Source organism: Penicillium pulvis (genome assembly GCF_028828015.1).
Source record: "Penicillium pulvis strain IBT 33274 chromosome Unknown contig_1_segment0_segment0, whole genome shotgun sequence".
NCBI classification, from domain to species: Eukaryota; Fungi; Ascomycota; class Eurotiomycetes; order Eurotiales; family Aspergillaceae; genus Penicillium; species Penicillium pulvis.
Window position 1 is genome coordinate 94,805 of NW_026643074.1, and position 26,795 is coordinate 121,599.

Consider the following 26,795-nt stretch of genomic DNA (forward strand, 5'->3'; position numbering starts at 1 on the left):
TCGCGGGGTTTGTTACTTCCTTGCCCGTTATGCTCTTTTGGTTATTTTGATCTGTGTCCTCTCTGCATGATTCGCCATGGCCAACCCTTCCCCCTATCACGCTATGGGCCAGGCGGACGAGGACCCCTCTAATCCCCAGCAATACTCGTCTCAAGGTTATTCCGCCCCTCCACAACCTGGAGCTGTCTATCCCAATGCCTCACCGAATCAGTGGTCCGCATATGGCTCCCCACAGCCATCTCAACAGCCATACCCAGGACAGTCCCCAGACGTCGCGTACAATACCGCGCAGCAACCCATGGCGGACCCGAACATAGGGGGTTTGGTCTCTCAGATGACTGGCCTCGGAGTGACAGGAGAAGCAGCAGGAGCAAGAACGCACCGAAAGAAGCATCGGCATGCCCATCATGACATTGGAGCAGGCCCGGCAGCCTCCGCAGCTCCTGCACAACCATACAACCAGGCAATGGGCGCGGAGGGTGTTCAACCCACCTCTCAATTTCTCAACACCGGCTTAAATCAAGCTCCTCGACCTCTGTCGCCAGCCGTGGGTCCTCAATCAGGACAGCCAGCCCCCGGGTTCACTTCACAACCAGGTCTCGAAGGTGGTGCGGGCTCTGTGGCCACGCAGGGCCGCGTTGACCCTGAACAAATCCCCAGTATCCCTCGATCGCGCGACATCCCAGCCCAGTACTACTTCAACAATGTCTATCCGACTATGGACCGACATCTTCCTCCCCCCGCGGCGATCCCGTTCGTCGCGCACGATCAAGGCAATTCATCGCCTAAGCATGCCCGCCTTACCCTCAATAACATCCCCGCAACCTCCGATTTCCTCTCCCAGACCGGCTTGCCGATGGGTATGGTTCTGCAACCGCTCGCCCCTCTAGACCCCGGTGAGCAGCCGATCCCAGTCCTGGATTTCGGAGATATTGGTCCTCCACGATGCCGCCGATGCCGTACCTACATCAATCCCTTCATGTCCTTCCGATCGGGTGGCAGCAAGTTCATCTGCAACATGTGCACGTTCCCCAATGATACTCCGACCGAATACTTTGCGCCTCTGGATCCATCTGGAGCGCGTGTGGACCGCATGCAACGACCTGAATTAATGATGGGCACTGTTGAGTTCCTAGTGCCGAAGGAATACTGGAACAAGGAACCCGTGGGACTGCAGACTCTCTTCCTGATCGACGTGAGTCGCGAGTCGGTTCAGCGTGGTTACTTGAAGGCCGTCTGTGAAGGAATTGCGGAAGCCTTGTATGGCAACATTGACACAGCAGAGGGCGCCGAGGACCCCGCGCACAAGCTTCCAGCTGGATCAAAGGTTGGCATCGTCACTTTCGACTCAGAGGTGCACTTCTACAACCTTACCGTATGTGAATTCTTTGGCCACAAGCAACTTGCCACTGACTGGTCTCTAGGCAACATTCGATCAGGCGCAGATGATGGTGATGACTGATTTGGAGGAGCCTTTCCTGCCACTGAGTGAGGGTCTTTTCGTCGACCCGTATGAGTCGAAGTAAGTTCTGACCAACCTTGAGCCTTGGGTGTCGTATAAAGTACTAACGGTGAAACCAGATCGGTGATTACATCGCTTTTGAGCCGGATAACCAGTCTTTTCGCGCACATCAAGAACCCTGAGCCGGCGTTGCTCCCCGCACTGAATGCCGCATACTCCGCATTGCAATCTACGGGTGGAAAAATTATCTGCTCCTTGGCTAGCTTGCCCACGGCCGGCCCTGGGCAGCTGGAGATGCGAGAGGATCCTAAATTACATGGGACCGATGCAGAACGCAAACTGTTCAGCACAGAAAACCCTGCTTGGAAAAAGACAGCAACCAAGCTGGCCGAGGCTGGCGTTGGTGTTGATTTCTTCCTTGCGTCCCCTGGCGGCGTGTACATTGACGTGGCAACCATCGGTATGTTCATTCACGCATCCAATGTATAATACCTTGGAATCGATTTTCATGACTGACCTATCCCAGGACATGTCTCGGCCACTACAGGTGGTGAGACCTTCTTCTACCCCAATTTCCATGCACCTCGGGATGTCCTGAAGGTGCGGCAAGAGATTGCTCACACTGTCAAGCGAGAGACTGGTTACCAAGCGTTGATGAAGGTGCGCTGTTCCAATGGTCTCCAGGTGTCTTCATATCACGGGAACTTTGTGCAGCATGCCCTTGGTGCCGACCTCGAAATCGGTGGTATCGATGCCGACAAAGCTATTGGTGTGGTTTTCAGCTACGACGGCAAACTCGATCCCAAGCTGGACGCTCACTTTCAGGCGGCATTGCTATACACGTCGGCAGACGGGCAACGGCGAGTCCGGTGTATCAACGTTGTGGCAGCGGTCAACGAAGGTGGTATGGAGACCATGAAGTTCATCGACCAGGACGCTGTTGTTGCTATTATTGCGAAGGAGGGTAAGTTGACAGTTGGGCCCCCAGTTCACTTGTCTTTCATACTAATTTTGCTTTCCAGCTGCATCCAAGACACTCGATAAGTCCCTGAAAGATATCCGTGCCAATATTCTGGAGAAGACAGTTGATATCTTCAGCGGCTACCGGAAGATCTTCTCGGGATCTAATCCTCCGGGTCAAATGATATTGCCCGAGAATCTGAAGGAATTCTCAATGTTCATGCTGAGCTTGGTTAAATCGAGAGCCTTCAAAGGTAACGACTGTCATCCTTTGGTCAATTGAAGCCCTGTGGCTAACGAAGTAAATCTTTACAGGCGGAAACGAATCATCAGACCGCCGGGTTCACGATCAACGCATGCTCCGTTCGTTCGGCTGCACAGAACTCTCCCTTTACCTTTACCCTCGCATCATTGCCATTCACAATTTGCAACCGCTGGACGGGTTCGCGAACGAGCATGGTCAACTTCAAATTCCACCGTCGCTGCGTGCCAGCTTCTCGAAAATTGAGGAAGGTGGTGCCTACTTGGTGGACAATGGCCAGATCGTGCTGCTCTGGCTCCATGCACAGGTTTCGCCTAATCTGCTGGAGGATCTGTTCGGGCCCGGGCATAATTCTCTCCAGGAACTCAGCCCCAACATCTCCTCTCTACCTGTGTTGGAAACGCATCTGAACGCTCAGGTCCGCAATCTCCTACACTACTTCTCGACGGTGCGCGGGTCTAAGAGCATGGCTATCCAAATGGCGCGGCAAGGGCTGGACGGGGCCGAGTACGAGTTCGCTCGACTACTGCTGGAGGACCGGAACAACGAAGCACAGAGCTACGTGGATTGGCTGGTGCACACCCACCGACAGATCAATCTGGAGCTAGCCGGTCACCGGAAGAAAGAGGAGTCAACGAGTGAGGGTGCCTTGGCCAGTCTGTCGGCTATGCGAGCACCATATTGGTAAGCCGTGGACAGCGCAATAGGCCCTCTTGGCCAGCCAAATCCAATCCCACCCACTTCCGGCCTTACGTTGGGCTGCAGGTACCCCTCCCTACTCCCCCTCTTACGAAGTAACGGGGAGGGTCACGCCAGACGAGGAAGGTGACTCAAGTGGCTGATCAGTGGAGCCCATGGGCAAACTGGAAGCCCGGGGACGTGAGACATCGGAGAATACATTTTTTTCTGTAGTATACCAGATTAGTTTGTCATCACTGACAGTGGATTATCTATTATTTATTATTTGATTTCTTATTGGCATCTTGGCATTCACGAACTAGACCCTGAAAAAGATATGTAGTGGCCAAGGCAAAGAAGTGGAAGTGGGTCGAACAGAAAAGCAGGTACCGGATCATGAAGTGGCGGTCTAGAAGACTCTGTGATTCTGGAAGGCAAGATCGACCGGGACTCAAGTGTTGCCCTGTGCCCCTCTATGGCCCCTCTGTGGCCCCCTCTCAAGCCCCGTACTTAACTCTACTTGACCTAGTTCGGCCCACTTCCATATATTAAGGTATTTGGCCGAACGCGGGCCTAGCCCAGGACCAAGAAAGAGCTCGCCTAGGGAGATAGGCATAGAGATATAGAATTCGCGCAACAAAGAAGATTCGTGTCTATAGGACGAGTTGCAGTCAAGGCAATTGATGTCTAGGATCAAGGATCGGGGTTTTCTTGGGGCTTGGACCCCTATCGTTGCCACTTCTAAGTTTGAGTACCAAGAAATCCAGACTCGATCGCCAGGTACCCAAGAAATCTAGCAACGTCAGAGGCGGTGGAGCAGGAGTTTATAGACAAGAATTGGAATTTTTAGATTTTTTAGATTTTTTTATCTGTCTGTGGCTTTTGGCCACCATTTGGAAAGGATCAGGAACGAGATTTGACTTGAGTCATAGGTGGGACACAATGAGGTAATCGGTGAAGCAGGTACTGTACAAAGGAACCTGTGTAATTAGATAAGAATTTCACAACATCAAATTTCCAAATTTTTTTAGTTCTTCGTGTCTATACTCATTTTTCATACTTCTTCCCGTACATTCCATGGTCCAGGATCGCGAAGGGAACAGCGATAGTCCGGTAGAAAAGAGATTTTCCGCTTATGAAAAGCAGAACCGCGGATGCTCGCGGTGAGAAAAATGACGTTCGGGAGCGGTAATTGCCACGGCACACTTGCCTTATTCGGGTCAAACCCAAACTCGTCAAACCACCCAAACCACCCAAACCACATAAACCACATAAACCACATAAACGCTCTTTCCACTTGCCTTTTGCCATTGCACCCAAGCCGTTTCGAATACGTCAAACCTGAGGTCTTCGGTATCACACCGCATTGCAGATACGAGATGAGATGAGTCCATGCCCATGTCCATGTTCATGTCCTTGAGACAGCCGATGCAGAGTATCACAATGTTCGCTTTGCTGGGTACTCTGTATACTGCAACACTCCGAGGCAAAAAAAAACCCTTCCCATGATTCGCCTTCTCTTGGATCCACTCCCATTGCCTTGGGAGCAGGGCTCCACTGTTTCCCTTGACGTGATCCATGGTTCACAATCTGCATGGCTTGCCAGACCCACGTTTTTTCTAGTTGGTACCTATCTGGGGGACTCAGTTGGGCTCAGGCACGCCCGTCCCTCAACTTATAAAAGGGTCCTGTTGCGCCATGTCAATTCCTCATCCAACCCAGTCTCTCTCTCTTTGAAGACATTCATTCTCTATTCAACCCACTTTCTTTTCCACGAGATCGATTCTCGTCACTTTCTTTCAAATCTGTCGATCAGATCATACTATCCAACTATATCCAACCCACTTCAATCTTTTATATACCAAACCCCACTTCATCAACATGATGTTCACCAAGACTTTCGGCCTGGCTGCTGCCTTTGCTACTCTGGCCTCTGCCCTTCCTTCCGGCATGATGGTCAAGCGCAATGACACCCAGCCCGCCAGTGGAACTGTCCTGATCACCAACAACCTGGCTCAGGACGTCTACGCCTGGTCCGTCTCTGATGATGTCGGTCCCATGCAGACCCTCTCTGCCAACGGTGGTACCTACACCGAGGCCTGGAGAGCCAACCCCAATGGCGGTGGTATTTCTATCAAGCTTGCCACGAATCCCGACCAATCCGACGTGCTCCAATTCGAGTATACGGAGAGCGCCGACACCATCTACTGGGATCTGTCCTGCATCAACATGGAGGCCAACTCCGAGTTCACCCAGTACGGTTTCTCCGTCCTTCCCTCCGACAGCGGGAACTCGAGTGATTGCCCTTCTGCCGTCTGCAAGGCCGGTGACAGCGCCTGTGCCGCTGCCTACCTCCAGCCTACTGATGATCATGCCACCCACGGCTGCCCCATCGATACCGGCCTGGCTCTGACTATTGGCCAGTAAATGCGCTCTTTCGATTGGACTGTCGATTTTCTCTTGCCTTGCCGGTTGACCCGAGCACTCTTTCAAGGGTCTTTTACTTTCTTTTATTTATGTCTTTTACGTTGATATTACGATTTAGACTTGTCTTTTTTTTTTCTTTTCTACATGGTCGGTTGAATCGACATGCCTTCTTCCCCAGGCGGTTGATTCCGCCGGGTAGAATGTCGTCACGAGCTATGATTCCTTGATGTTTTTGTTGAATACCCCCAAAATCATGAATATGGATGATGGGAACTCGCGGAGTTTACCGGGAGAGCTGCTTAGACTTGTATAGATGAGGTTGAATTATCAAAAAATCCACAAAATCCTACATTGGAACAATGTTACTTCTACATCGTATATACTGTTCATTGGTACAAAAACAGCAGCACTTCCCAGACCCTGAAACCCTTCCACGAAGGATTACAAATGGGAACCACATGCAAAAATCCAGAGATCTAGAACAAATTCTCTTTTCTCGCCAAGATCATCGGTTGAAAAGTTTTATTCTCCGAAAAAACAAGAACCCAGTGGATAAAACCCTCCACTTCTTTGTCGATCCTCCGCCAGTCAGATCCTGAGCCTAGACCCTGATTTTAACGGGGCTCCAATTATTGATGCATCGCAGTCTCCACTCAGGGTCTGAGTGGCCAATGATGTGGATTTAGGATCTACTGTTCCTGGAATCTGCCCTGTCAAGGCGTCCTATGACATATGTGGAAGTTCGGGGGAATTCCGTATCGATTTCTACTCTACGAGTTCGAATCATTGGTGTTGAACCGACCCACACGAGAGGAGAAAGGCAAATTTAAAAGGCAAAAAAACAGAAGAAAAAAAGGTACAAAACTCAAGATGCCGAATTATCCATTAGGAAGGCTGTGTTGGCCAAGTCTAACACTGTTCCTATGATGTGAACTGTGGTCTGAGCAAGTCTGGATGAACCACCACCCGCTGTGTGGTTCCTCCAATCACACTACAGTTTCATCACGTTACATTCGGTTACATGGTTCAACCCATGAAAATCCATTGATCCAAGAGGTACAAAAACTTTTGCCGTCTCCAGCTCCTTCCGATCCGGTCTTCAATGCGCCAAGCAACGGTCCGGGATGAAATGCTCAAGGTTGATTCGATTCACGCGAGTTTTTGAGGCTTGAGACTCCGGAATTTCAGGCTCCACGGGTATTGGTTATTGGCTATTGGGTCCGGGTCTCTTAGAATTTGGTTTTGGCAATGGTTGTCTAGAAACTCGTGAATTGAGTATTGGAATAGTCAATTGCCGGTGATATACAGGTGTCGGAATTGTTGAGTGAGTTCCATACAAAGACGTGGATCCGGCGACTTCCGACGCAGTCGATCCAGTATAAACCTGGTGTATGTGCAGTGTAGAATCGAAATATCAATCAAATGTGAAAAAAACAGTGGGTATCTGCTAGTGAAGGAAAAAGAAAAGAAAGTAAAACAATAAAACACCAATAAAGACACAAAAGTCATCATCCGCTCTGCTGGGAATGATTCTTTCGAGAAAGGCGCCACTCGCGCCATGTCTCCATCACACGGTGGGATCGCATTGCCTTCAAGAACGCATACGCGATAAATCGGTAGATAATCGTGCAAACTCCAAGAGCCATAATATTCATCGGTCCATTCTTGTCCAAATTGTAGAGCTTTAGCACCTGTTCGCCGGTAGTGATGGGACAGTTCCCGTCCGCAAGTCTCTCCGCGGCCGAGCAGTCAAAATGTTGCCCTTGAAGGGAATAATGTGCCATGTTGGCAACGCAATATTTGACCGGCGAGAGATAGTTGAATCCTTCCAACGCCTCATTGACATTCAAGCTCATAACGCCGGCGAGGGTGCACGCGAGGGATAACAGAGTGGATGTCACATTGACTGCGAAACCGACATGGGAGAATAGTGTGCAAAACATAATCCCTAGCGATTCACCGCAGCTGATCACGCAGAAGCAGTTGAAGGCACCAACGAGAAACATCGTCACCGTGCGCTTCAGATTGTCTGCATAGGCTGCGAGCACGCCAAACACAAGCGCAGAAGCGATCTCGAAGGGGATTTCTATGACCGTGTAGGAGAGAATGAATGTTTCCGCTGAGTAGCAGTTGTCGAGTTCTTCACGGTAAAAGACATCACGCTCGTTCGGGTAGATGGCGATGTTTTGGAGCATTCCTGTTCTTGTCAGTGAGGAGCGTGAGAACACACACGATTTCTACTTACCAACAAAGTACAGCGCCGAAACCTCTTGGACAAATCCCATCCGTGATTGCACTGCAGCATAATCATTCTTGAGCGGCGCAAAGAACAAGGCCATGACAATGGCAATCCCCAAAACTTGCATCGACCGGGCCATTATCAGGGGGGTTGGCGCCGGAAATTGATGAATGACCGATGCAGCACCAATGGAAATGTGATGCGAAAGGGGAGCATCTGCCGACGGAAGCTACCAAGCTCGGCTGGTGTTGCAATGTGGGATGTAGAGTCAAGCGCCAGGGCCGCATCGGACCAGCAAGAGATCAACTTCTGAACGCGCTCGCGAGTGACGGCCTCCCGGTCTGCCTGCTGAAGATCAACCGTAATGAGGTCCAGGACAAAATCCGCTGGATTGGTCGTCTGCGGGCAGTTGTATCCCAGCCCTGCAAAGTGTGGAAGCATTTGTTGCCCCGGTCCGGCGTATACAGGGTATCCGCCTCGCGCTAGAAGCAAGACCTGGGAAAAATGACTGACAAGATCGGAGCGCGACTGGTGAATGGTCATGATCAGTGTTCGACCCTCGGCTGCGAGACCATGTAAGACCTCGATGATGGACATGGCCGTAAAGGCATCCAGACCTGATGTTGGTTCATCAAGCAGCAACACCTTCGGGTCCGTGAGGATCTGGATGGCGATCGTAACTCGGCGCTTCTCTCCTCCGCTAATGCCTTTGACGAGTTCACCGCCGATTAAGTTGTCAGCGCATTCTTTGAGTCCCATTTTAATCAAGACCTCCTCCGCTCGTCGGTTCTTTTCTTCTCGTGTCATCCAGATAGGCAACCGCAACCCTGCTGCAAATCTCAAGCTCTCTCGAACGGTCAGAGATGGCATCAATGCATCGTCGTCCTGTGTGACGAAGGAGGTCACGGAGCGAATCACGGTGTCCGATGGTACGGCCCCATTGTAGAGCATTCGGCCATGGACATGATAATGAGTTTCGATAGACCCTTGCAATCGACACGCTATTGAATTGAGTAACGATGTCTTGCCACTCCCCGATGGTCCCATGATAATATTCAACTCTCCTGGATGAAACGCGGCAGTGATAGGCTTCAAAATCCTCAAGACTTGAGTTTCTTGCCAGGGATATCTACGCTTTCGAATCTCCAAAGCATACCGATCCAGTGAAATGGCCAGTCTCCGCACTTCTTCAGTTGGGCGAATCGCTAGTTTGGCCTTCCCGGGATTTACGTCTGTCTTTCGAGCCTGCGCAATGTCAATCTCGAAGCGATTATACTGCAGTATCAAGCCAGCCAGAAAATAGTGAGCTATCACGAATGCAATAAGCACCACGATGGGTCGCCATATCCAATTATTTGGCATTCCCAGACTGTTCATGATGTATCGTCCGGTGTACTCTTTGCAAGCTGGATCAAGCGGGTCCTGGGAATATGGGCAGTCATAGAACTGGCCCAGGTCAGAATCATCAAGTCCAATGAACTCATTTGCACACAGTGCTCCAAACACGTAAAATGTGTATGCACACCACTTGAGCCACCTCACATATACTGGTATCTGATTCGCTTGAACAAAGTACCCGCAGGCAAATGATTGCACGGTGAAAGATAAATTAGCAACCAGGGTGGCACCGGAAAAGTTCCTTGTCAGGCTAACTGCCACTGCTGCAAAGGTGACGGCAATGTAGTGTGTGAGTAGGGCGAGGAAGAAGAAAATGAAGAATTTTGCCGCCTCAAGACGATAGCCTACCATGAAATAAAAGATAATGGAGAATAGAAGCGGCACAGGTAGATCCTCAAGCGGAAATCGGGCAATTCGGCGACTGAGCAAGAACGCTGGAACACTGACCACGCCTTCATTGCGTTCGCGATCAAATAGTCGAATATCAATCGTTAGTCGATAGATCTCATATAGTAGTATGAGATAACCATTTAGACTGCAAGCCGTATACAGGCTACCTTCTCGTGAACGAATCCCGGCCAGGCTCCCATCAAGCTGCAAGAAGATCCAACCATTGACGACACCCATGCTAATGGCTTCAAGTAAACTACCGGCAACACCAAGTGGGTCTCGAATGGTGGTTATGAAGGTGCGGGAGGTCAAGACGCGTAGTTGTTGGCTGAATGGCACCTTCTTCATTGCTCCAGAGTCCACAGAACCGAGACATGCCACAGCTCCCTGCTTTTTTTCCTGGTGAGGCAGGCCTTTTTCTGGCAGCTTCTGCCATACTTCGCGAAGACAATCAACACGAATGTATGATGCGGCTTCTGAGGCTTCAGTTCGGTTATCAATTGCAGCCAAGTCGATTAAGAATTCTGCGGGGTTCACGAAGGGTGGAATAATATGACCACATTGTTCAAAGTGAGGTAGTGATTCGCTCGCGGGGCCACTGTATAGAGCAGATCCTCGAGCCAGTAGGATCACATTGTCGAAAAGGCTCCAGATCTCAGATCGGGGCGAATGGATGGAGACCAGGATGGTTCTCCCGTCCTGTGCGAGTCGCTTCAGTGTACGTATGATCTGGAATGCACTGGTTGCATCCAATCCGGTGGTCGGCTCATCACAGAATAACACAGATGGGTTGGCCAACAGCTGCACCCCGATACTTGTTCGTCGCTTTTCCCCACCGCTGCAGCCCTTATGCGCAGTCGTCCCAATGCTTGTCTCAGCACACTCCTTGAGTCCCAGTTCCAGAATGATCTGCTCCACGATAGCATTTCGTTCTTCCTGGGTTGTCGGTGGCGGTAAGCGGAGATCAGCCGAGTAGCGTAACGTTTCGCGGACGGTCAATGTGGGGATAAGGATATCCTCCTGCATGATGTAGGCACTGCGAATGCTGTCAATGTCGGCGTTTCCATTGAAGGTAGTCGATCCCGACACCTTCATCTTGCAAGTAGACATGCGGCTAGCCATGAGATTGAGGAGAGAGGTTTTCCCCGAGCCACTGCTGCCGATGATAGCTGTCAAGCTACCGCTTGGCATCTCCGCACTGACTCCATCTAAAACCCGTTTCGAGGTGGCTTCATTTTGTTGACCGCGGATGCGATCCCTCAGTCTGGAAGGTGAGGTCTTCCATAGTGGCGGCGTCGTGTCAAGGTCAATTGAAAGTTTGCTCACGCTGACATGCACTGGGCTCACTGCACGAAGGCACAGGTTATGACCCGCATCTTGAAGAACTTCATCTCGGACTAAGCCTTCTTTCTGGACGTTGGCGTCGGTGATTATCTCATCTTTCTCCATCGTGTATCTGTTGTTTATTTTGGTCAGGCGCAGTGTGGAAATGCATTCACTGGCATCCAGTCCCCATCTGAAAAATCAAGTCGCACTCGGGGAATTGGTGGATGGGAGCGCGATAGCAGAATGATGTGACACAGGCATAGACGTAAACAGCCGGGCTTTCCAGGTGAGTAAAGGAGTCTGTTTGACGACTTGCATTTGTATTTCCCAGTAGTGATACCAGGACCGCGCTGCTCCTTAATTGCCTAGACCCGCAGACCGGACTATAAACTGGATCCGCCCTGACTTTTGTGTTTTGATTGGTTCGGAGCCTATTTCTTCCGTCCTTAGTCAGCACACGTGGCGCCTTGCTTTAAGCGAGGGACTCAGACAATTCCCCATTAGGCAACTTCAAATGCTTTATCTTGTCGTGATTACAACGTATATTACATCAGGTTACATGCCTGGCCCGAGATATATGTCACGTTAGTATCTTGCCGAGAATTGTTCATCCACAACTGTCAGAAATACGTACCTCTTTGTCTACTGCTTAGGGTTCAGGCGTGCAAGAAGCCTTTTGTACTCTCTAGGGCTGTATATACGTGCTGCCATAATCAAATTTTGCCAATTGACAAATACAAATACTAACAACTCTGCTATGCCTATGTGATTCATGTCTATGGCTGAGGTTCATCACGTTCGTTACCAGGAAAGGGATGGACGGATTCCCTGCCAAGTAAATTGCATATTATTGCCCTACATCTAGGTAGATCGGACTGCCGATCCGGCCTCTACCTAACAGTAGATATGGTTGTATACTCATCAGTAGGGCTGAAACAAAGCTGTCAGGAGTCGACATGGTGCTACGAATATGAACGATGTTGTGTTTGTAAATCTTGTCTACTTGAAGTGGTTACTTTGCATTCAAATTGATCAATCCCTGAGACCTCGGAATGAAAATATATCACACCTGGGTTTTATAAGCCTCTGGAACTGGAGTGTTTAGACTGCCAAAGTTCGGGTTTCTCGAACCGCAAACATTTGAGCGGGCCCTCCTGATGGCAACATACCATGCAGAATAATTTCTATACCCCAATAATTAAATATCATGTTAACCTTTCGAGGTTGTCGACGGTACTGGTGTCCCCACTCGGCCCCAGGTGCGGAGTTACCCCGACATCCCGCACTGCACGCGGATGGACACCGAGGTCGGCATAACTACTCCCGAGAGACCCCCGCGTAACCACCCCTCTTCCGATTCTAATTGCACTTTCCTTCTTGATTTTCTCAATATCTTTTACTGTCATTTGAAAATGTCGTTCTCAACAGCCATCAAGTCTAGCCTCGAAGGCCCCTCCCCCGCGTTTGGCTTCTGGCTCACGTATGTTCAGCTCCCTTTGAATACCCCAGAATCGTCACTGATCAATTGAACTTTCCTGGGTGTAGACTTCCCAGTGCAGGCGTTGCAAAGACTATTTTGCATGGAGCTTCAGGATGTTCCACGAAGTTTAGCTGGGTTTTGGTTGATGCTGAGCATGGGTTGATTTCTGACCACCACTACTACGAGGTATGCCCTCATTTCGCGAAACTTGATTTCACAGCTTTGCACTTCGCTTCTCCTCTTTGTTGTTGCAAATAAGACTGACCAAATCAAGCTTAACAATGCCATTGGCTCCGAAGGTGCTAGCCCCATTATTCGTGTTCCCTACGCAGAGGAATGGATGATCAAGCGGGCCCTCGACGCTGGCGCACACGGTATCATGACACCAATGTGCCACTCGGAGGTAAATCCGACAAATATGATAGCAGCAGACTGCAAATCTTAACGGGTCAGAACTAATCCGCGATGCCGCTTAGGATGACGCCGCGAAAATTGTCAAATACGCCAAGTACCCTCCTCTCGGCACACGCGGCTACGGACCAATGTTCGCCCCACACTCAATGCCCGGCGTTAACCCCGGACCCGATTACGATGATGGTGCCAATGACAGTCTTACCGTGGCTGTCCAGATCGAGTCTCGGTCTGGTGTCGAGAATGTGGAGAAGATCGCCGCTGTCCCGGGTATCGACGTCCTTTTCATCGGACCTTTTGATCTCGCTAAGCAGATGGGTGTTACCCGGTGTGGTGAGGAGCACGAGGGTGCTATTCAGCGGATTCTGGCTGCTGCTCATGCGTCTGGAAAGAAGGCTGCTATCTTCTGTATGTTTTCCTAATCCCCTCTTGGAATGATTCCATTTGAGTTCTTACGTGTTGACATAGGCACTGATGGAAATGATGCCCGAGCTCGTGCGGAGCAGGGCTTTGATATGATCTCTGTCATCACTGATGTTGGCGTGTTCCGCACTGGAATGCTGAATGAGCTGAAGACCGCCAATGGCGAGAATGTCACGGGCGGTGCTCGGGAGGGTTACTAGATAGATGATCTTGTTCAATATAACAAGCTGTTAACCATATCAAATGAAATACTCATGAACATATTCAATACTTTCATCTTTTATAGCGCAGCACCTTGCTTTATAGTACATTGCCGACACCTAGCAATGAATTCACAGCAGAACATCCATGGATTCAGATCATGATAACGTGTATGGTAGGTATTTACAGTGATTGGGAATCATGAAGATAATCAGCATTTGAATACTCGTTTAGATATTGAACTTGACAGGAAATTATACTATACAGGGTAGTCCTTAAAGGATCAAATTGACAATACATACAGGACCAAATGGATATATACAACAGACCCAAAATGTCCAAAAATCCAAGCATATCAAACGCCGATCTGTTCAAGTCCTGTCGTCATCATTGCCCAACTGATCTGATCGCGAAACACGACACATGCTTCCAAAACACCGTTTTCTTGCACATCGTGCATATCCTCCCATCGTGCGGTTACCAAGTCGGAATGTACAGTATGCCCCCTTCTCAGAAGGGGGATGATTGACCTCGTTGCCCCTTACTGCATGACACACACCGTCTGCACCAGCTAGAAAATAAATACAAAACTGAGCCCTCCCCACCGAATGCAGATGCATGTCCAAAAGAAAACAAAACGCCGCGTGGGACAGTCACCAAGAAGCAAGGGTCATCATGCTCGCTGTCGGCCCTTCAGGTGACGATAAAAAAAACAAAAGGAAAAAACAGGTCCCCATGACAAGGGTAAGAAAAGTAAGAATGGGGGTAAAAGCGGGTATCAAAAATGGAGTAGAGAAACGAAATTTCAGGTGATGAGGAAATCCATGTTCATGTCCTGGATGATCTTCTCCCAGTCCCAGCTGTCCTCGATCTTGGTGTCCATAATCTCCCAAACGCGAGTGACAACCTTGAAGGCAGGCTCGATGTTGCGGAGGTTGGAATAGGCCTTGAGAGATTCGAAGCCCTGTTGAATCCGTTCCCGCTGCTGGGGCAAGAAGGCTGAGCAGCCCAGTAGGAACAGCGGCATTAGGACGATACTGTAGGCACCTGCATCTTGTGGCAGACGGTCTAGATAGGCCAGACCATCGTCAACTACCTGAGCGATTTTTTCGCTTGGGCGTGAGGGCCGAATGGTGCGGAACAGGTATACCCAGGTTGACTGCCGGTATAGTTGGGCCAAGCACCAGTTAGACGAGTCTTCCTCGTGCGATGTCTTCCAGGTCCGGATGGCGGTGTCGATCTGAACGGCCTCGCTGAGGGTCTGGTAGTCCACTGCAGGCTCGTATCCTTCGTTAAATCGCTGGCGGATTCGGTCTCGGAGCTGAGTAACCTGGGAGATGTAGTTGAATAATCCATCGAACACACCCAAGAACATACCAGCGGAAGCGCCCGGCACAAATTCGGGCATACGCATGGTACCCTGAAGAAGGGCTGGGCGGCGGTCTAGGGAAGTAAGGGCGTTTGAAATGTCGTGGTACTGAAAGAATTCGACAATAAACTGTCGGAACTTTTCATTGCGCGGCTGCTGCGACACGAGGAGATACCTGGCAGCATCCATGTGCGGTCGGTATTCACCATTCGTTTCGCCTTCGCAGATGGTATTCAAACTCAGGGCGATGGTCGATGCAATGATAGGATCTTCCACCAGCAGTTGTTCCTCCTCCGAAGGGGTAGTCGAAGCGGATGACGAGGCGGTGATGTTCTCTTTCAAATCCTGGATCGCTCGATGGAAATGATAGTACTTGCGCTCCCTCAACTTTGGCTCTGGGTCTAGTCCCGACAGGTGCGACCCCGACAGACACATGAGAGAGTGCATCAATCCCCGGTGTTGAGTTGCCATCGGCAGCAAGATCTCCTTGAACGGATTCGAGTCGTCGTTGATGAGAGTCAAGACCCGGCTAAACCCATACACAAAGTGGTCGAGGAAGCGACGATCAATCTCGGTTTCGACGCCATCGATAAGGAGGGGAAGGTTGCGAGGGATAGTGACCAGGGACTGGGTTCGGACAGCTACAGTGGCGGCCTGGGTCAGTCTGAGAATCAAGATTGTTTTGTGCGCCAAGTCCAGATTTAGATACGTACCATCTGCGACCCTTTGCCTTCCACTTTTCCAAATCTCCTTCGGAGGGTATCCTTCACAAACGACGGCGTTCTTCTGGCAGTTCAGACATCTAGTACCACGTCGCATTAGTTTCGTCTGACCCAGGGGAATGGATTTACCCGGCGCTCTCGTGCATCACTCACGCAGGCTTGGTCTCGTCGCATTTCTTTTTCCGGCGGCGACAGGTTATACAACCGGTCTTAGACCGGCCCTTGGTCACTTTGGCTTGACCACCAGGAGTAGGGAGCGGATGCTTGCGTGGACGCCCACGTTTCCGTGGAACGGTCGCGGGAGCACCCGAGTTTTCGTGGTCGAACTCGTTCCCCACTTCAGACCGCTTGACACTTTGAACATCGTCGTCCAACTCTTCAACCTTGGGTGGGATGTCGCTCAGAACCATGTCGTGCGCGCGAGATTCGCCCACGCCCCCATCGGATGACGATTGGAAATTCTTCGATGCATCAAAGTCGGGCGACTGTTCTCCATTCCAGTCGGGTGAGTCGGTTGACGTATCATCGGGACTAGCACCGGTGCTGGCGCTGGAGATACTGCCTCGGAGGGTGTTGATCCCGGATAGGGTGGGGATGTCCGAGCGGGCGGAGCAACCTTCGTCCTGCAGTCCCGATGCGTTCCAACCTGGGTGGATGCTATATGGGGAGTTCTGCATGGACAACATTGAACATGGGTTGTCCAGGGGAGAAGTTAGGCACCGGTGGAAGCCAGGTGGAAGGAAAGGCTATGATTTGCCAAGGGGGGTAAGATGGTCTTTTAATGTAGAGAGGGGAAAAAGAATCCGGAACCGGGTATATAGATGGGGCGAGAGGGGGGGGGGGAAAGTAGAAAACGAGCGACTGCAGGTTTAAGTGGACACCAAAGTTATGGCGGCCGATCAGGATGAAAGATCCGAGGGAAAGAGGGGCAAAAATACTAAATTGGTAGGGGGGAGGGGGAGTTTATTTAAGTCAAGTCGGCTTAATGACAACTAAATCGAATATGTAATAGAAACTCCAAAGCCCTGAGGTCATACGAATTTGGGCTATAGAAGGTTAAACTTTGCATTGCGGGGGAGGCTGCCAAGCATGTTCTGGTGCCCTGATTTGCAGTGAAGAAGCGAGGACTCCGAGACAGGAATTGGAAAAAAAGAAAAAAAAAAAAGCAATTCTTTTCACTGGAAAGATTCTAATTCTATTCCGTCTTGTTTTAGCGTCAAGATCGTCTAGAGAGTTTGACTTGGATTCAACGCTAATGGGAAAACCACACATGACGATCTATGACTATGGAGGATATTCCTTTCTAGGCAGCAGTACACACAAGTTACGTGGTTGTGGTTGTAACGAGGCTCTCGTGCAATAGCAGCATAGGGATTACTCAGTTAAGTGGACTAAGAGGGGGGGGATCATAGTGGGCTTAAAGACATTGATGACGGGTTAGTTCGGGCCAAGCCCCGAGCTTTACCCTAAATGTTAGATCAGTAATGAATTAGTAGCAACTGCACTTGCAGGGCATCGGGAAGAAACCAAGGAAAAGCATTGACATTCCCCACAAAAGACCGATGGAGGCTGCTAGACGAGCCCACACAGCCTCACTGGGGGCCAAAGAAGATGGAAGAAAATAGAATGAAAATTCATGGTTTGGAAAATCCCATGAGCCATCAGGGTAAGCCCGGTTTCACGAACGCCCGGTTAGCTTAGGTACATGATCACTGGGACAATCCCAATCTCCACGGAGTTTGTCGGGTCTAAGCGCAGGGCTTTTTTTGCTTTTTTTGCTTTTTTGGCTGCTTGTCTGGCGTTATTTTCCCTTTTCTTTTGCTTTTTCAAGGTACAGGATCGGCCGACATTGAAACTCGTTACGCAATTTTCCCCCTTTGTACGACGCCAACAATCTGGGGTAAAGTACGAAGTGGGCCAGATCTTCTGGATGGACCAGCACAGACATCCGCTGCAGGGAATCGACAAGGTTCTACGTGGTCGAGTTCCAATGCCTTTCACCGGTAAGCTCTTGGAACTACTCATTTCACCCGAAACTATATTCACTATTGGATTTGATGCATTTACGGGTTTTCTTGGGCTTTTTCTTTTCTTTTCTTTTCTGACAGCTCTATCAAAAGCCCATTCCCGAATCCTTGGAACGTACGAAGTGGATAATTAGTGCTTGTGACTGAACCCAAGGGGGCGGGAATGTGGCAAGTGGATTCTCTTTGCCTGATTCGTGTATAGCACTTGCAGCCCAAGGTCTAAGTACCTGCGGGCGCACCAACACGGTAATGGCTGTCATAGGTCCCTCTTTTTCTGATTATTTATTTTCTCTCGTATGACCGTAAGGAGGGGGAAACTTCGGACACTTCGGCCTTTTTAACCATTTAAACCTAGTATGCATCAGCTGAGGAGGGCTCAGAGGGGAAATCCGCGTTTCAGGCCGAGCGATCCTTGCTAGTTGCCTTGTTAGATGCATTCAAGTCCAGGTACCGGAATTCGCGGGCGCTCGCTCTCCACTTGGTCAAACGACTTATGCAATCGGATGGAGCTGGTTCAAATTAAGGCAATTTCTGTTCCGAGAAGATCGACCTGCAAAGAAAACCGTGATCTGACGCTAAGAAGAGAGGATGAGCCAATCAATGGCTATGATGGGGCTGTCGCGGATTATTCTGTGTTTTTCGTCTCCAGGTTTTTCTTCATTCAGAAAAAAAAAGCAAAAAAAAACAAAGAATAAAACCCAGGAACAATGACCTATAACTTCGAGTGCGGAGGACGCTCTTTGTTGCATGATAAGTCTCCAATATGCCAGGGATGTAGAGTTGCATTTGCAACCACGGGTGACCGGCGGGTCTCAAATGAAGGTTGTTCCCGCCCAAACCCCCATTTTCGTACTATGACCACATGAAAGTAGGTGGATTCCAATGTGGAGCTCTCATCACCCCTAATTATACGTAGGCAATGGAAATTCAAAGCCAAGCCAACTAAGCTCTGATCTTGCAATGTACTGCGCTTTATGCGGATTCCAGCAGAAAACGATGATCCACATGACCTCGTGTACGAGTCGAGTAGGTTTGCCGAGACATCGGTGATCATACACGGGATTGGAGGAAGATGCAGAGGCTGAGATCTTTGACCTTCGACCATCAGCCAATAAGCCGCCCGTTCAAGCGAGATTCGCTCATCGTCCCACAATGTGGATCCTGACGGGCCAGAACGGCCCCCGAGGATTACTTTTTTGTTTTTCTTTTTGGGGCGCAACGCGGGAAAAGAGGCTTGACCCTCAAAGGACGTCGCAAGCAAGCCACCTATAATAGTTCGCATTATACCAACCTTCCACCGCATAAGCATCATCCGTTCACCACTGGTTGGTTCCTCCGATCAAAAACCTCAAATTAGAAATGCAAATCTATTCCATGATCGACGATCGCTTGAGCTATCAATCTAGGAAAACAAAACTGGGACCACCGCTTGAACGCTTGAATTGCCTGACATAACTGGTAGCATATCCGTGCTTGGCTCAACATTTCAACACGGCTTACACCCAACACCCAATGATAATAAAGCCAAAGGTCAGAATTGAATATTGTTATTCAGAAGATTTTGCATCGCCATGACGATACTCATCACCCACACCCAACACTTTCTACACGGACCAAGTCCGAACGACCCAATAACAAGCCAGATAATAGTCAGGATGAATTCGCGGAGGAACCCAGCTTTTCAGGCCTATGGACGATGCCCGCACAACTCATTGCTATCCTTCAAAAAAAATAAATTTAATCTTGTCCGAGGAAAAAGGCGATCATTGCGGTTCATGCACCCCGTACGGAGTATACCGCTGGTAAGGCTTCTGCTTATCCATACAGCCTCGTCGGCACCTTCCGATCGGACTCCCGAGCTGTCGGTTAAAAGAGCTTTGCAGTAGGTGAGCGCCTTACTCTAGATCGATTGTCTCCCATTTGCGCTATTTTTCGAAGCCAATTCCGTTCCGCGAATCAGCCGTGACATTTGATTCACTCCCGGTGAGGAAACTGGACTGGTAAAGAGTTAACGCCTTTGAGTATACTGTAACGCGTGGCGAGAGGGGAAAAGGAACTCTTGTGATCCCGGTCTTACCGATCTCTGCTAATATACAAGTCTAGGTGGAAGAGCGTTTTTGAGGAGCACTTTCAAGGGGCTCTGGAATACTTTCCACTGGTTCCAGATTCGGAATGATCTCAAGTGCTATTTCTTCTAGCTCTTACTAGTTGAACGTGCGCAGGAACGATTGGGTATAGTTCTTCTTGCTTTTGCGAAAGCCACGAATGTATTGCTCAAGCGTCCGGTTCCTCGTTCCAATTGTCGGAACTGCCTAATTAGGTCACTTCAATAGTGCGAATGGCGGAATCGACAATGTTGTTCTATCTCCGCGGTGCACTATTCTTCAAAGCAGTGTTCGCATTGGCCCGAACAAGGTTTATTGATCAGTCTACAGTTTTCTTGCGTCTCAATGTTGAGCTGAAGCCCCCAAGAACCCCGGGGCCAGCCCTGAAGGCTGTCGTAATACTCTACAGCTGGGCGCTCTGTAAGGTCGCAGAGGCGCCCTGCTAGAAGCCACTTCTCGGGCTCTCCGGTCCTTCTGGAAGCTGACGGGGCACGCGTGGAGAGGCCAGAATCGATTCGATCATGTTTCTAGGCCTTGTAGTATTGGATAATAATTGGCTAGAATACAATGATCCAGCCTAACAAGAGGGGACACATAAGCGATCGCTCCGCCAGATTCTCAATCAGGATCGGTGGCTGCATGGTTAGCGCACATCCTATTCGTGGCCTCGGGGTCCCGGCCAAGCGTGATGAGTTGTGCGTGACGAAGCTTTCCCTGGTTTCAGTGGAGAAATCTAATTCACTTGACCTCTCGCAAATGCATAACAAGAGTCAGAAAGTAGGAAGTAGTTAATGGCATTGAGAGCTCAGATTATACCTCGACTTGATCGACTCCGCACCCGTGGACTTTCGGACCGTCATTCCCACCCTACGTCCGAAGTGCGGGCCCTGAGTGTTGACCTAAGAACAGGGCAGCCAACAGCGATCTTGGAAACCTCAAAATTCAAATGACATAGACTTGCATATGCGGGGATCACCCGGTCAAATAAGGCACGACTGGAACTAGTCATCTATCTCTAGCCTTGAAAGTTGTTTCTCATCATGACGACCGAAGTATATCGCAGGGTCAATCTTGGAAGAGACATGGCCTCGTGCCGTGTGGCCAGTAGAAAATAGCATTGGGCCAAGCCAGATGTCCTTTTCCGGGAAAGAAAAGGTCAAAAGTTGTAGGTCAACTGTCATCGATATTTGGTTTGCCAGGTTAAAAGTCCAAGATTTATAAGATATTGCCTCACCACTTTTAGCCCGGGGATCCCGGCTCACGGGTCATGAAGCCAATAAGGATAGGTTTAGCATCGTCACAGCTGGTCAGAGTCGCGTAGGTTTTCATAAATCGCTGACAACATCAAATCAAAAGTCACAGCTCGAAAATGGACAAGTATAAGACCGAGGTGCAGCCCCGAAAGCGATTCAGCTTAGTTTGCACAGCCCAGGGATAGAGAAAACAGCTGAACATGGCCGGAGTTCGTTGTCTAGGTTCCGCAGACGGCATGAGACACCTGTGTCTTTTCCTCTCTTAAATGGAGCTAAGCCAAACATTCGCTTCTGCCAGTAGCAGAGATTGCTGGTCGGAAGAAGAAGAAGAAGCTGGAACCTGCGTTTTGTGAGCAAAATTCCTGCCGTATGGTGGAAAAGAAAACCAGGGGAGGGGAGAAAAAGACCTCTACGCTGATTGGAAGGTTGTTGACCCATGGATTTCGTCAAATACATTTTGAATCCAACAGAGATCTCCCGGAAAATTCCTCATACCTCAGAAGAGAAGGCACACTGTTTGTGACCAGGTGTCACGGTATGGCCGACGACTTGAGTGGCGTATTTGGCAACCGCGAAGCTACTTTGTAATGGAGCAGATGCCTGACTGGACTATGATTAAACGGAAAATGGAAATGTTGACAACCACTGACTCATGAACCGCGCGACATCCCTGAGGGAGCTCACTCGGCACCGTACAACATGGACCTTGGACACATCGTCTCGGGGACGCATTGTCCATTACTGTCATCTACCATTCAGGCACTCCTCCCTCTTCAAGGGATCTTCTCTGACAAATCAAGCCGTTCTGGCTCTTCATTCAAACAGGAAGATCCAAATGACAGGGATCGTTTCTAGCATTATCAAGTCCATGTTTGTCTCCATTCTATTTGCGCCTCAAAGAGAGGCTATTCTTCCAAGAAAGGTCTGGTCAACCTGAACTACGTTCAACATTTCCATGCTCAACATCTCTCTGCGAAAGCACTGGCTAACAAGTCCCATTGTCTAAAATCAGGCTTCCTCGCGCTGAAGTACCCCTCGATACCGGCGGCTGTGTGGCAAAAATATCTAGTCACCTACAATAGCCCGAGATCATCTATATCTATCACATCTCAGGCGCCCCGAACTATGTGCCTGATGCTCTCAAGCAGATACTCCCTTGCAGCCTCCACGATCAGCCTCGTTCATACCACCACCTCCTTGCCAAAATGGGAATCGAGAGCCTGTCGACCGAACTCGACTCAAATAGTGAATCTGCTCAGAATCAACGATGGTAGTAGGGATGACAGGACGTCGAAAATCAACTGTACGGGCGAAGGTTTGAAAGCCAGGCTGATTAGCGGATAGCGGATACATATCCCTACAACAAGAACAAAGCAGGGCCAAGCGAAGGCTGTACGTAAGTCATGACCTGGCGAGATCTTCGCCAAAAGACCGAATCTGAAGAGCTTTTTTTTTCGTCATTAAGCAGATCTTGGGATACTCTAGATGGCTCAGCCATACACACATCTTCGGAAACAACCATGCCGGAGGATGCATAGAAGCCTCCATCCATGGTAGGAGGTATCAGTGCGTCCAAGGAAGCTCCGCGGACAGCGCAAAAGACCATCTCGCAGCAGGACACTTTTTTGATAGCAATGAGGAGACGAAAATGACGAGGACGGAACACGACCACGAAAAGCGCATCAAAGATAAAGATAGCACATCACATTCTCTATTACCTAGAGCTAGCGATGCCCATGACTCCCAGAAACATCTAAACAAATTGCGTCTTGGAAGTAGAGACGAATTCGTCAAACAACCTTGCAATTTTACAATGTTGATACACGTCCCCAGTAGGAGTGAACTTACTTCAGCAAAATCATTGAATGACAGTCTACTTAAAACGCATGTGAACGAACACAAGCTAGTTCATTGACGATAACCGAATACCAGAACCGAATCCCATCCGTGTAGACCGATCCCAATGCATAAATGATGTGATAAAAGGTCCGTGACCCATGACCTGATCATACATGATGAAATGGAAGATAAATGCAGATAGCCCCCGACCAATGCAATGCTAAAAGAAAATCAACGCGTAAAACATAATGGATATCACATGCAACTCCGTTGCTCCGTAAAAATAAATAAGATAAGACAGATTGCAATCACAGCCAAGAAACGACATTCGAGAAATCGACTGGACAGACAGTCTGAAAGAGAATTTTGGGTTGCAAAAAGACTGGGGGTGGCCTTTACGCAGTGAACACACGGTCCAGCTGGCGCAAAGCCCTCATGTCTTCACCTCCAAATCCAATCTTCTCATTAGGAATATCTCGGGGGCCTTCACCCATCGCACCAGGGCGAGCGGGGTTGGGGCTGCCCGGGCCTGTGGGAGGGCCGGTTGAGGAGATTGGGGCCAGAGATGCACTAGCCATGAGGGTTCCAATGCTAGGAACGGTACCTGGGGGACCAGCCGGTTCTGCGGGCTTGGGGGGAGTGCCGATGGGACCGAGTTGTTGCTTCAGCATGTGCGGGCTTTGCGCGATACCGTTGGGCTGTGGGGCGCCAGGTGCGTGAGCAACGCGGGGGGAAGCGAGACGGGGATCGGCCATGGGCTGCCCGTAGCCTCGGGGGCTTCCTTGTTGGAGAGGCTCATGCATTGTGCGAGGTGATCGACCGGGGTAGCCTGGTGGGGGACCCGGAGGAAGGGTTGATTCGGGATGAGGTGGACGATCGTACATAGGTGCACCGTGGGGAGGCGGGGGGAGGGCATGGCCGTGAGCTGGGTGAGGGGGCGCCTGATGCGGGTGGCCATATGGCGGGGGACCATTGGCGCCAGGGACAAGTTGAGGGTAGCCCGGGCCGTAATGAACAGACACTGTTGGTGGTGTGGCCAAAGGTGTTGGAGGCCATGCGTACGAGGGTTGTTGATATGAAGGCGCGTGGGTTGCACGCGGATACGGGCCGATGGGGTGAGGAGTGATGGGGTAAGCAGCACCAGGCATGGGTCCACGAGTTACCACCGGGAGGTTCTGCTGATCATTGACTGTTGACTCCGGATACAGACCCTTCTGGGGTCGAACATGACGGAGTGCGGGATCTGTAGTTGGTTGTTGGAGAGACATGGCAGATGAATGAGCGCGAGCGTAGTAGCTGATCAGATGAAGGTGCTGGCCAGTGGAGGTTGTGATACTGAATGACTGTTTCATCAATCCATCGGGCTTGTACCGGTATCCATCAGGGCCCTCATCAGTGCCGTCACCTCGCTCCTCGTCGCTCCCTCTGCTGTCCGGCGTCTTGCCCGTTCTGGGCATGGAGCCTTGTGAGACGCTGCCACCACCCCGCTTGCCTTCCATCTCTCGATATGTCAGAAAGCTACCGGACACTCGACTGGCGCTCCATGATTTGCCGTCCGTCCATCGGCGCATGCCCGCTTCTCGCTCATCCCAGACGAACACTGATCCCGATCTAATTGACTGCCGTTCCTTCTCAGAAAGACGCCTTTGTACTCGTGGCAAAAGACCAATGCGACAGGCCTCAAACAAAATGATGGCGTCCGCTGGCGTGCGGACGTGTCCGTAGTAAGTCTCCATCCAGCCTCTTAAATCAACCGACGACCCAGATGGGTTAGAAACTTTAACGGCCAGGGTGATTTGACTCTTATTGAAGTGATGATAGCGAGTAGACGACAAGACGCGACGATCAAGTTTAAATTGATCTCTCACTATTATCTTCTCGATGTGGAGCAAACAGATCCGATGTGTTTAAACTTCTCTGGATCCTTTTCTTTAAATTTCCCCGATCCGGAGTGAAGAGGGTGGGGGGAGGGAAAGAGTAAGAGTAAGAGTAAAGTTCCAGTGGAGAGGAGCGGCCCAGCATATAAGAACAACCAGGATCCGAGTCAGTGATGATCGGGTATGGGGTAGGCTGAGTAGTGGATAAAGACCGGCGTTCTAGGTGTGGGTATAGGCCGAGCTTTTTTACGTCACCTAACAGGGTTAGTGGGTTTGTAATTTGGTAAGTCGTTTTTTCTTTTTTAATCTGATTTTTCTTTGAATTCAGACGCCAAAAAGGGAAACCAGACTGCAGAGATTGGGTGTGGGGCAGTGGGTAGGGAAGAGTACAGAATGCCGACAGGAACACAAGGGGGAACGAAAAAAAAGGCTCAAAGAAACGGAGTGGGGGTAGACTCACTTTGGACCCCACAAGGTTTGGAAGGAGTGGGCTTAGGCCCCTCTATAGTTGTCTCAGAGTGAATAGTTTGGAAAAATGAGAAGAGAGAATCTAGGGAAGAAGTCAAAAAGTGGGAAGCCTCATATAAGGGATATATGAAACAGGGGATTGTCCTTGTTAAAAGGGGAACAATGAGGAATCATTAAAAGAAGGTTAAAAATAAGGGAACCGGACAGGTCAGAGACCCAGAAAACGCAACGCCGAGACTTCCATACAGATTACAGGTAATTATTACTATCAACCCAGACTTGATGGAACCAAGAAAAAAAAAAAAAAATAGAAACTAAATTCAAAAATGCAAAATGCAAAATACAAAATTCAAAATTCGGGAAAAAATCCATTTCCGTGTAATACGATAGCCTGGGAAACAGAGTTAAGTGGAGACAGGCAACTAAGGTTGAAAGATGGAGCAAATGACGATCCAAGATGTGATAGGCACAGAGGGGGGAAAGGAAAAAAAAAAAGGGAAAACAAGGAAAAGGGAATTCATAAGTGATTTGAAATCGACGGGCGCTTTATCGACATTTCTCATGCATGGGAACCTTGGTTAATAAGAGATTTTAAAATGATCACAAAAGGTAATGTTTAGTTGTGGCTGGTGTGGCACATGGTTGACCATTGTACATGCTTTGTGACATTACGGAGTACGGAGTATAAAGACAATCAAAGAATAGGGATATCATGCAGCCTAAACTATACGTAAGACCTTAGCCCTCGCTAGCACTTTTAGTATGTAAATTTGGTTTGATCTAGCGGTTACAATCATGTCAGGCTCATGAAGCGATAGGGGGCCGTGGCCCCCCGACAGATTTTAAAAAAAGGCCCTTTTTTTCTAATGACCATAGAGAACAAGTGTTCTGATTCGTCATTCCAATACTGTTCTTGGAAGCTCTTGGAAGGGCCTTGGCTAAGCTTACGGTGGCTTGACAAGGATGGATTGAGTGGGGGGCAAAGACCCAGTAAGGTTAATTCTGAGCCTTGGCTTCACCCCTTCGCAAGGCAGCCCCATTCCAGGTGTGATGAGCACAAGTCATAAAAATGATTTAATTTAAAGTTAAAATCCTAATCCTGATCATAAATACAAGGGAAAGGGAAATTAGAAGGGAAAGCAAAAAAAAAAAAAAAATCCAAAAACAAATTTAGGATAAATAATAAAGGAAGAAGTAATGAATTTAGATTTGAAGAAAATGTGACTGGCCAGTCAGTCATGTACGTACGACAGAGACATGATCTGTGTCAGATGCATTCTTAAGGTGGCGCTCTGATCGCAAAGGGAGGGAAAAAAAGGTGGTTAGTGCGCGCTCATTGAAGCTTAAGCTTAATCCGACACGAGGCCGCTGAACTTTATGCTCGCTTAGAGAGACCGCATCCACTCCGGTCCATTTTCAGCTTCTGGTTTCTCGCTGATGCTTGGCATATGGGACTAGCCCTGGTTAGGCAATACTGG

The 26,795-nt window shown here is 49.5% G+C and overlaps 6 protein-coding genes across 6 annotated transcripts; 3 read left to right on the forward strand and 3 right to left on the reverse strand.

Moving 5' to 3' along the window:
* Positions 1–76: 76 nt before the first annotated feature.
* N7503_003008 (Sec23/Sec24 family protein) lies at positions 77–3,372 on the forward strand (the record flags this gene model as incomplete). The annotated part of the gene is made up of 6 exons (XM_057062555.1): positions 77–1,375; positions 1,425–1,522; positions 1,582–1,922; positions 1,989–2,426; positions 2,485–2,676; positions 2,738–3,372. The coding sequence occupies 6 exons, from the start codon at positions 77–79 to the stop codon at positions 3,370–3,372; spliced, it is 3,003 nt and encodes a 1,000-aa protein (XP_056923470.1).
* Positions 3,373–5,243: 1,871 nt separating this feature from the next.
* On the forward strand, positions 5,244–5,789 carry N7503_003009 (putative extracellular thaumatin domain protein; the record flags this gene model as incomplete). The annotated part of the gene is made up of 1 exon (XM_057062556.1): positions 5,244–5,789. One exon carries the CDS (start codon positions 5,244–5,246, stop codon positions 5,787–5,789), a length of 546 nt encoding a protein of 181 aa, XP_056923471.1.
* Positions 5,790–7,297: 1,508 nt separating this feature from the next.
* On the reverse strand, positions 7,298–11,265 carry N7503_003010 (putative ABC efflux transporter; the record flags this gene model as incomplete). Its single annotated transcript, XM_057062557.1, has 3 exons — positions 7,298–7,986; positions 8,035–8,148; positions 8,262–11,265. 3 exons carry the CDS (start codon positions 11,263–11,265, stop codon positions 7,298–7,300), a joined length of 3,807 nt encoding a protein of 1,268 aa, XP_056923472.1.
* A 1,289-nt stretch (positions 11,266–12,554) lies between these two features.
* Positions 12,555–13,656, forward strand: N7503_003011 (HpcH/HpaI aldolase family protein; the record flags this gene model as incomplete). Its single annotated transcript, XM_057062558.1, has 5 exons — positions 12,555–12,622; positions 12,688–12,808; positions 12,897–13,025; positions 13,099–13,441; positions 13,502–13,656. 5 exons carry the CDS (start codon positions 12,555–12,557, stop codon positions 13,654–13,656), a joined length of 816 nt encoding a protein of 271 aa, XP_056923473.1.
* Positions 13,657–14,462: 806 nt separating this feature from the next.
* On the reverse strand, positions 14,463–16,425 carry N7503_003012 (Zn(II)2Cys6 transcription factor; the record flags this gene model as incomplete). The annotated part of the gene is made up of 3 exons (XM_057062559.1): positions 14,463–15,667; positions 15,740–15,828; positions 15,902–16,425. 3 exons carry the CDS (start codon positions 16,423–16,425, stop codon positions 14,463–14,465), a joined length of 1,818 nt encoding a protein of 605 aa, XP_056923474.1.
* Positions 16,426–23,367: 6,942 nt separating this feature from the next.
* N7503_003013 (camp independent regulatory protein) lies at positions 23,368–24,708 on the reverse strand (the record flags this gene model as incomplete). The annotated part of the gene is made up of 1 exon (XM_057062560.1): positions 23,368–24,708. The coding sequence occupies one exon, from the start codon at positions 24,706–24,708 to the stop codon at positions 23,368–23,370; it is 1,341 nt and encodes a 446-aa protein (XP_056923475.1).
* Positions 24,709–26,795: the final 2,087 nt, after the last annotated feature.